General features: G+C 39.8%; 2 protein-coding genes and 2 long non-coding RNA genes across 4 annotated transcripts in view; 2 read left to right on the forward strand and 2 right to left on the reverse strand.

Moving 5' to 3' along the window:
• LOC117950707 lies at positions 1–1,464 on the forward strand. Its single transcript, XR_004657974.1, has 3 exons — positions 1–15; positions 655–704; positions 791–1,464. It is a non-coding gene; the product is annotated as an uncharacterized LOC117950707 (long non-coding RNA).
• The window catches only part of sec16b (SEC16 homolog B, endoplasmic reticulum export factor), a 15,566-nt gene extending 13,831 nt beyond the window's left edge, over positions 1–1,735 (forward strand). The window contains exon 17 of the mRNA XM_034882001.1: positions 1,471–1,735. Coding sequence (XP_034737892.1) covers positions 1,471–1,483 — 13 coding nt within the window. The 3' untranslated portion in view covers positions 1,484–1,735. The remainder of the gene's footprint in view (positions 1–1,470) is intronic.
• A 5,395-nt stretch (positions 1,736–7,130) lies between these two features.
• Positions 7,131–7,808, reverse strand: LOC117950706. The gene is made up of 2 exons (XR_004657973.1): positions 7,609–7,808; positions 7,131–7,516 (listed from the first exon to the last, which is right to left on the reverse strand). It is a non-coding gene; the product is annotated as an uncharacterized LOC117950706 (long non-coding RNA).
• Positions 7,809–7,839: 31 nt separating this feature from the next.
• On the reverse strand, positions 7,840–9,947 carry znf648 (zinc finger protein 648). Its single transcript, XM_034882002.1, has 2 exons — positions 9,748–9,947; positions 7,840–9,397 (listed from the first exon to the last, which is right to left on the reverse strand). The coding sequence occupies exon 2, from the start codon at positions 9,315–9,317 to the stop codon at positions 7,851–7,853; it is 1,467 nt and encodes a 488-aa protein (XP_034737893.1). The 5' UTR covers positions 9,318–9,397; positions 9,748–9,947; the 3' UTR covers positions 7,840–7,850.
• Between the last annotated feature and the right edge of the window lie 436 nt (positions 9,948–10,383).

Below are 10,383 nucleotides of genomic sequence, written 5' to 3' on the forward strand. Positions count from 1 at the left end.
TTTCAAGGAAAGCAGGTGGATTATTTTGTTAATGTCGACTATCCTATTCATAAATATGTTGCCAAGTTCCAAATTCTTCATGTAGCCTTTTATGTGGGATTTCTGAGGTCACTGACCCTTTTAGAGGAACTGTGTTTCTTCTTTGTCGCTAACAAGCGTGTCCAAATTTAGATTTGGGATGAAATACGGATATGATATGCAGCTTGTAATTTGAAACATTGCAGTGGCTTGGCTGCCACTGATGACCTTTTACCTACATTAGGCCATGCAAATGGAATATGATATGTTCAGGTCGTTAACCCTCTGGGCCCTGAAGCCATTTTTACAGTTTATTTTCCGTCTGGATTTGTTTTATAAAAAAGCTTGTAAAACATCAACCCTGTTGTCTACAGTCAAGATATGAACATCATTTTTTTTAGGACAAACTGTGTTATTAGAATATGTGGGTTGCATTGAGGTCACTTGAATGTTAAAATGGTTGTAGGGCCTTAATAGCCTTAAAGACGAGTTCCTTCTGGGTCAATTTGCAGTTGGGATACAGTCATGATATGCAGTTGAAAATGGCAGTGGCTTGGCTGCCACTCATGACATTTAACCTATATTAATCTACGCAAATGTGACAGTTTTCTTTAAATATCCGTATCTTCCTCATAGGCCAGCAGCTGGGGTAGAAGCTCTGTCGAGACCATTAACCTGTGCCACAGGTAAATAACTCACCTAAAAATCAATATATGTTAAAATCTAAAAAGGATTCACATTAAAAAACATTTCAATTGTTTCTGTTTTGAAGGACCACTGACTTCACTAGAACCAAAGTGGGGATATCACACCACCTACCACTAATAGTGTATTTATGTCAAATGAGAACTTCACATGAGCCAACATTTATTTTTAAAGGATGACCTTTCAAACCCCCACAGCATGCTCACTATCATGTTCCATATTAGAAACAGAAATACTCTGAATCAACTGGCATAGTAACTCAAATTGCAACAAGTGACCGCTGAGACAGGCTTTGTAAAAGCTGACTGCAGGGAAAGGACCAGTGCAGATGCAGGATATACTGTTTTTGGGAGAAGGGGTCTCTTAATAAACCCCAATAACAATTTATGGATGAGGCATTTGACCAGGGATGCCAGCAACATGGAGGAACTGTCCATCTACGCCAGTGGTTCCCAACCTTGGAGGAACTTGCGCAGATCTTCATAATTTCCCAATGTTTGTTTCAAATGTATAACACTGTTCCTTATATAATAGTGGATAACGTTAACTTTTGTCAATATTAAGATGTATTTTTTTAGCAGTTTATCCATAATCTTTAGTCAACAATTTCAGTCACTCATGCAATTTTAGCCAATTTCTTTAGCTATTTATTTCTACCATTTATTTAGTACTTCTGGCTACCTGTTTAAACTTCTGTGCTCGGTTGTTTTTGAACACTCTCACATAACTTCAATATCTAGTGTTCAGGAGTTACAACTGATGTACACTTCAAAATCAAGTCATAATTTCTATACATTTTTTCAATTATTATGTGAGCTACTTCACAATCTTTCACTGTACATATACCCATGGGAATCACTGATCTACGCAACTGCCCACTGACTTAATTATCAGATTCTCACTACTCCTTCAGTATCTGTTATACTATTTGCTGCAAGAAAATTAACTACATGTATTATGTTATTTAGAATTATAAATCCTGCTATTATCTTTTTAAAATCTCAAGTACACTTAACACACACTTATCCAATAATTAAAAATATAAATGTATACCAATGCTGTTTTCATTTATTAGCCTCACAGAAGCCACTTTAATCTTCCAAGCTGAATAAGCAGTATTTGCAACCTGACATGGCAGGGCTGGTAAATTATGGCACAATGTGAAAATATTTGATCATATTTAGCATCTGTAAAGTGGAATAATAAACAACTTAAAGAAAATAAATGAGATGCCATGCTGCCTTGATGATACCACAGGATGAGAGGGAGAGGGATTGGGAAAGACATCTGCCAGGCAAATACCCAACATGCCCTACACCCCCTTTACACCCAGCCAACACGTCAGGTGCCGTCTTCTTTTACGATTACTCTGCAGTAACCAAGTGTGAGTGGGACACACTGACCTGGAATCCAGCAAACACATAGCCAGGATGTGAGTTGATGCTTACTGCCTGCCAATTATGTGTACAAGCATACACACATTTAGAATGGATAGCTTTATGGAAGAATGTTTCAAATGGCAAAACAACCTCTCAACAAAAAAGTGAAATACTGACTAGATATCATAGATTGAAGAAAAGAATGGACATAGTAGCAGGGATGTCACACATCGGTTTGTGGACTGCCAATTTGAAGCATTGGTTTTGGCAAACCTGCCATCGCCATTTTGGCAAGTAACTTTTCTCTAAAATACCAGTTAACGCTAATGGTTGCCAGCTAGGTTGGTTTGCAGAACATCCAATACAATCCATATGTTCCAATTAACTTTAATGAATTGAAAACACAAAAGTGTTGTGCCCTTAGGCAACACTTTAGACAAGCTGAACGAAGATGGAAGAAAGACAATTTACACGTGTCACTGGGTGTATTAAGGGACAGTCTAGCCACATACCAGAATGCTGTGAAGGTGGTGAAGATGCAGCATCTCTCTTCTGTCATAGCTAGCAGTTGCCATGAACCTAGAGTGTTGTTTAATACTATTAAGTCAGTCATAATTCCATTCTCCTCTGCTCCGAAAGATGTGTCAACCAGTACATGTGCGAAATTTTCGGTTATTTTATTGACAAAGTAGAATCTATCAGGAAAATCACCAGTGCTAATTTTAAGGTGTTTTTACCTGCTTCTCCTACACACTCAGTTGTGTTTGAGGAATTTAAGCCAGTTCCTCTGACGTTACTTAGTGAGGTTGAACAACAAATGACATTGTCCCCGCCAGAATGGTGAAGGTGGTTTTTAATAGCACCATTGGGGCGAGTCTTCTTACTCTTTAATTCCTGGCTTACTTTAGGTGCTGTCCAAGCTTTAAACATGCTGTGGTCAGGCCCTAACTTAAAAAGCCTAATCTTGACCCTACAGTACTGTCCAAGTTTAGACCAGTCTCTCATATACCTTTTCTTTCAAAGGTTTTGGAAAAAATTGTTTTAATACAGTAAGTCTTTCTACAACTTAACTGTGTTTTTGAAAAATTTCAATTTGGTTTTAGATCACGTCACAGCACTGAGTCTGCATTGTTGAGGGCACGTAATGGTATTGTCTTGTCCGTAGATGCCGGGAATCCTACTGTTTTAGTCCTTTTAGACCTTACGGCGGCGTGTGACACTGTGGACCATGCAGTCCACTGGTCAGAAGAGCCACATGCCCGTTTGTAGTCAGAAGAGCCACACGCCAGCTTGGGGTCAGAGGAGCCTCACGCCTGCTCAGGGTCCGGATGACTGGCCCGCACCGGCTCTGGGAGAGGCCCAAATTGCTGCTCCACCTCCTCCCAGCAAACCAGCATGAGGTGCCATGTGAGACTGGGATCCAGGTAATCGCAGGAGCAGCAAAACACAGGAAGTAAAACTGAAAACAAGACAGCAAAGAAAACTACACTATTATAATAAAATAGTAAACAGAACATACAGACACTCAAGGGAAACACAAGAGGAAACTAGGACACAAGGAGACAAGACAGAACCAAAATACCAAAAAAGGAGAAACAAAATTCCCAAACCATAACAGTACCCCCCACTCCATGTCAAAAGGGCATCTGGGATATATGGAGGAACTGGGTACCTTCTGGGTCACTGACAAGCAGGTGCAGTTGGGATACAGTCGTGATATGCAGTTGAAAATTGCAGTGACTTGGCTGCCACTAATGACATTTAGGCTGAATCCCAATCCTTCCCCTTACCCCTTCGCCTAGCTTTTGCGCTTTCACGCGGGACCTAGTTCTGTCCCAATACCTATTACGGCCTAGGGGAAGGGGATTGACCAAGGGCTGTATGGCCCTTGGAACCTAGTGTGGACGCGACCTCACTTGAAAACAAACAGGCATCAATGGCTGCCCATCGACCAGAGAGACACACACATGTAAGTACTTTCAGCTTTATATAATTGATTAAAAGTTTATGATGGTCTTGTTTTGTGGTCTATGCAGTCCTGTGCATGTATACTTGCAACCATGTTCCTAACTGAAACTTTTTAAAAATCGCTAGCTTGCAATGCTAACGCTAATCGCTAAGGCTAATCGCTAACGTTGATTTGCACAACAGTCCCACATATTTCTGCCTTGAATGGACTCTATACATCGCATAGATTGTATAGCTATATATATATATATATTGAAGGTCTATGATACATCGCAACGTGCTTAACATATACCGCCCTGTATCACACAGGAGGACACAGGAGGACACAGCAGCTGATGCACTTTGGGGCTGAAAACGAGCAGATTCATATGTTCATGTTGTACCCATTCATTATTGCATTGGTAGCCTACTGTATTATTGTAATAATTTGTAATTAATTCCTGTTCATTGTTCATGCACTTGTATATTGTTGTTGGTTTTGATATGGGACACTGATGAAATGTGAGCCAAAAGGCTTCAGACTGGTCTGGAATATCAGAACAGCTGTAGTTAATTTGTTTGTTTGTGGTCTTGTGTGTATTTTTTTAGTTTTACACATATGAAGCCTTTTTATGTGTGCGACATGTTAGTTATGGTTCTTATAGTTGATAATGGTTCTGTAACATCATTTTATGTAACGTTTTTGCCTGTTATGTTCAATTTATCACCAATAAAGACAGATTTTTGTAAACAAAATGTTTTTGTGAACATCAATGACATTCAAAACGGTGCCAACTGAAACAGATATACAACACAGCATGTATACAGGGTGTATATGTATGTATATGTACACATGATGCATGTGTATACACATTTGTATTGGAGACAGACCTAAGTACTACACAGATAAGAACATCTGCCTCTGCACTACCAAAGTGAACCTAAAATAACTATAAAATATATAACACACACTGTTGTCCAAACCCACACAATCAACAGACAGAGACAGCATCTTGGAAGTTTGTGATCAATACTGTATGGTGATGTCACCAAGTGGTGTCCCATTTCATAGGGGTATGTTTTCACCCCTTACCCCTACCCCTTGGTTTCAAGGGCCAAGGGGTAGGGGTAAGGGCCAAGGGGTAGGGGTAAGACGGGGAAATGGGATTCAGCCTTAAACTGTATTAACCTACGCAAATGTGAGAGTTTTCTTTAATTATCCATATCTTCTTCATAGGCCAGTAGCTGGGATAGAAGCCCTGTCGAGACCACTAGCCTGTGCCAAAGGTGAAAAACTTACCTAAAAATCAATGTATTATAAAGTTCTTTAAAGGATTCACATTAAAAAAATACTTTTAAATTGTTTTTGTTTGTAGTACCACTGACTTCACTAGAACCAAAGTGGGGATATCACACCACTTACTATTAATAGTGTATTTATGTCAAATGAGAACTTCACATGAGCCAACATTTATTTTTAAAGGATGACCTTTCAAACCCCACAGCCTGCTCACTATCATGTTCCATATTAAAAACAGAAATACTCTGAATCAACTGGCATAGTAACTCAAATTGCAACGACTGACCGCTGAAATGTGCTTTGTAAAAGCTGGCTGCAGGGAAGTGACCAGTGGATGCAGGATATACCGTATCATACCGTATTTGGGGGAAGGGGTATCTTAATTAACCCCAATAACAATTTATGTATGAGGCATTTGACCAGGGATGCCAGCAACATGGAGGAACTGTCCATCTACGCCAGTGGTTCCCAACCTTGGAGGAACTTGCGCAGATCTTCATAATTTCCTATATATTAAAAATATAAATGTAATCCTGTGGTCATTTATTAGCCTCACAGAAGCCACTTAATCTTCCGAGCTGAATAAGCAGTATTTGCAGCCTGACTTTGCAGGGCTGGTAAAATATGGCACAATTTGAACATATTTGATCATGTTTAGCATCTGTAAAGTGGAATTATATATGACCTAAAGAAAATAAATGCCATGCTGCCTTGATGATACCACAGTGTGAGGGGGAGAGGGATTGGGAAAGACCTCTGCCAGGCAAACACCCCACATGCCCTACACCCCCTTTACACCCGGCCAACATGTCAGGTGCCGTCTTCTTTTAGGATTACTCTGCAGTGACCAACTGTGAGTGGGACACACTGACCTGGAATTCAGCAAACACATAGCCAGGATGTGAGTTGATGCTCACTGCCTGCCAATTATGTGTACAAGCATACACACATTTAGAATGGATAGCTTTATGGAAGACAGATTCAAATGGCAAAGCTTGAACTACTGACTAGAGATCATAGATTGTAAAAAATATATATATATAATGGACATAGTAGCAGGGATGTCACACAGCGGTTTGTGGACTGCCAATTTGAAGCTTTGGTTTTGGCAATCTGCCATCGCCATATTGGCAAGTAACTTTTCTCTAAAATACCAGTTAACGCTAATGGTAGCCAGCTAGGTTGGTTTGCAGAACATCCAATACAATTAAATTGTTCCAATTAACTTTAATGAATTGAAAACACAAGAGGATTAAACTTTACCACCGGTAGCATTAATATCAATGCTTTCTTTTAAGGTACATGTAGAAACTTTACTTTTTATAGTGGTTATATAAATGTTATATATGTTGCTGTTAGATTGCTGCAAGATGTCTCCATTAAAAGAGGTGTGTTGTGTGTCTCACTGTGTTTGTGCCATGCAGGCCAGTGAACAGTTTTTTGACGGCGGTGAATATGTTGATTTTAAAAACGCCAACAAAAAGTGATTAGTTTGAACTTTACAATGCTCTGGAGTTGTAAGTGTTTGGAAAATGTTTGGATCCCCTGAGTCGGAAACAATCCTACGCAGCCACCCCTGAAATCTAATCAAACACATAGTATCATAGTAATAGTATGAGTGTAGCCTCATTTATATAAACTACTGTGTGAAATACAGGGTTAAAAAAAGCTGTGCAGCATTTGAACGCTGATTTAGATTGTGAATCAATGTTATGAATGAAGCATCAAACAAATATTTATTGATTCCTCTTAGAACAGATAAAAATAAATAAAAAAGTTAATTTTGAAATTATCCAAACATGTTTATTGAGGTTGCTCTTCAGACATTAATTTAATACAAGAGGTGTACAATTATGTTTCCTTTTTATTCACTACTAGAGCATAACCTCTTACATACTCCCGCAAGTTTAAAAGACCATCTTCCAAACCATAAATGTTTATTGTGCTTGGAAATTATTAAATATATGCATTATAAATATAAAAAATATAATCTCTAACAAACACATTTAAATGTATCCTCCTGCATAGAAATAGCTGTACTTCCAAACACTATAATGAAACTCAAGGCACCATAAAAAACGGACTGACTGATTAGCTAGCTTCACTAAACCATAAAACTGGTCTATTCATGTGGTCACAATAATGTGTTTCAGGAGGTATGACTGGCCTATGGCCATGTTAGAGCACTTTTGCAGTGATAGCTGCTTTTGTTTTAAGAAAAAATGCAGCAGCATTAAGAACTGATCCCAACTGGTGTACATTTTTTATCTCGCACCATTCTCATGGAAACTAAGCACCATGGGAAAATAGGTTGTATGAGACTGAATGACAAGTTTTAAAACTCATATGGCACAATACCATTCATACCTGTACATAAATAAACTGGTGCCCTATGACATTTACTGGATGTGCCTTGTCTAAAGCTGATAATTTAAACACAATTGCAAATAGAGTTCACAGTACTCCACAGTGATGGATGCGTACAATACCTTTAAACTGATTTAGACATTGGTGTCCCTGTGGTTCAGCATATGCTGTGCAAGCTTTGCGGCACACTGGAAAGATTTGTTACACTTCATACAAACAAAGATCCTCCCAGCACAGGTTTGCTCCTGGTGAAGCTTCAATGTGTCTAGGTGGCTAAAGTTCTTGCTGCAGCCTGTGCAGTTGTGGGGTTTCTCTCTATTGTGGACATACTGGTGACGAACAAGGCGAGAAGCCATGGCAAACGCCATGCCACACTCTGTACACTTATGGGGCCGCGCTCCAGTGTGAATGGCCTCGTGCTCGGTCAAATTGGATGACTTTGTGAAACACTTGGAGCAAACAATGCAGATGTACGGACGCACTCCGGCGTGAATCTTCTGGTGCTCTGCCATACGACTAGCCAGAGTAAAGGTTTTCCCACAGTCAGGACAGGAAAATGGCCTTTCTCCCAAGTGCTTACGCTCATGACGCTTCAGGGAGAGAGGTTTATTGAAGGTCTTCCCACAGTGCGTGCATGGGAAGGGCTTGTCATTGGTATGCATGTTCCGCTCATGCTTTCGCAAGTCAGAGGAGCGAATAAAATCCTTGCCACAAGTGTCACAAACATAGGGCTTTTCACCAGTGTGTGTGCGGATATGCTTGCGGTAATCTGAGGACCAGATATAGGTCTTGACACAGAAGGGACAGTGATATGGTCTGTCACCTGTGTGTAGATGTTTGTGCTGCTGCAATGTGCCCTGATGAGAGTAAGCCTTGCCACAAATATCACACACATGTGGCTTGAGGCCAGTGTGCGTTTGCAAGTGACTCTGTAGGTTGGAGAGCTTTTTAAAAGCCCAGTTGCAATGTGTGCACTTGAAGGGACGGTGCTCTTTGTCAACTCCACCGCGTTTTTTCATTGCTACCAAAAGTCGAGAGATCTTGTTATCTTCACACGTTTTAAGTAATTTCTTAACAGGACTGTTCACGTTCTTCTTTTTGGCCTCATTCCCACCTCCACCTGGAGAATATTCTTCTACATTTACCTCTTTGAGCTTAGATGCCCTCTGTTTGGCTGAGAAATTGCTTTGTATGTTATGGTTCTTGAGGTATAGAGAGCAGTTACTTTCATTCTTTTGTGCAGCATCCAAGAGAACTTCATTAGATCCACATATATTGTTGTGTTTTTGTTGACTGCTGGGGTCCTTGTCGTCTTTAAATCCTGTTCCTTCTCGTGGTGAAAGCTCAACAAACTTCTCTACGAGAGACCAATTTGGTGTTTGGGGGTTCAGATAAAGGATTTCAGTGTCACTGCTTTCTGAAAGTAGGTTCATACCACAAATACCACCAAATGAGGTGTCAGTTTTCACATGGTGAGTGTTAATTAAGATCTGTCCATCTCGTAAAGAAGGAAGGACACAATTCCTTTCTTGGTGTTTCCTATTACTTATCTTTTCAACAACTTCCCTGTCAGAATTCCTTGGGAAGATTTCATTAGCCATGGCCACTTGTAATGGGGCAGGAAATCATCTGCATGGATTTTAAGGTGATCAGGGAATTCCAGACACTATGCCTCAAAGACCTGAAAAATAAATACATTGAGCGCTATTACCATCTGCATCTAAGGCTAATGGGTTTATATCATAACTTAAATGAAAAAAGAAATGAATATATAATTTTAGTTTTAGTAGTAGTTGTAATTTCTTCTTAATAGCCACAATGCAGTCCTGAATACAATTCCTTTCTTGCTGTATTCACCAGGACCTTGGGTACATCTTTCAAATAACTTTGTACCCGGTAGTCAAATGGCAAATTAACTCCTAATCTTACACATAGGCTTCATAGCTTTTTCTTATCTTAAAATAAAACAGACTTAGTCAACCTCATGAATGTTAACTTCACAAATTTAAAACATTTTACTAAGCTACTCACCTTGCAGTCTCCTTCAGAGAAGATCCGCTCTAGAAATGCCACAGAGATAGACCACAAGCCCTGGGTCTTGTATATATAAGAGATGTGCAGTGGCGTTAACGGGCGGGGTTTGGCAGCAGCAGCCGTCTCCGGGTCAGGATCTATCCTGCTAGTCAGCAACAACAATGAAATTGTATCTGGCTCAATTACCTTTCACTCTACAGCACTGTGGAGGTCCGGCAATGAAAGACAACTGACTCACTTTCACTGACTAAGCATACTGCCTGTCTGCAAGAGTGTTGAGTAGGGTTCACAGTAAGTAAGCCTACAAGAGACTGAGAACTTAATCTCGGATTACATTGTTTTCAAACTTTAGGGTTAGGGTACTTACAGTAATGTAGCCATTTAAGTGAGATACTAAGTTTGGGCACCCCAGGTAAAAAATTGTATTAATGTGCATAAAGCAGCCAAGAAAAGTTAGATTTTATTTCCATCATTTAAACTTTCCAAATAACAAACAAAAAACAAAAAAATAGCATCTGCAAAGGTTTGGGGACCCAGCAGAGTTTATAGAATGCACCACCTGTTATGGCCCCTGCCTTTAAGTTTAGGCTTCTTGTGTTCCATTGCGTTTGTGTATGTGAATTTGGCTGGGTG

The sequence above is a fragment of the Etheostoma cragini genome, chromosome 9 (assembly GCF_013103735.1).
Source record: "Etheostoma cragini isolate CJK2018 chromosome 9, CSU_Ecrag_1.0, whole genome shotgun sequence".
NCBI classification, from domain to species: Eukaryota; Metazoa; Chordata; class Actinopteri; order Perciformes; family Percidae; genus Etheostoma; species Etheostoma cragini.

Excerpts from the sequence above, each read along its gene's own strand:
- znf648 (XM_034882002.1), bottom strand. The coding sequence starts at position 9,317 with ATGGCTAATGAAATCTTCCCAAGGAATTCTGACAGGGAAGTTGTTGAA.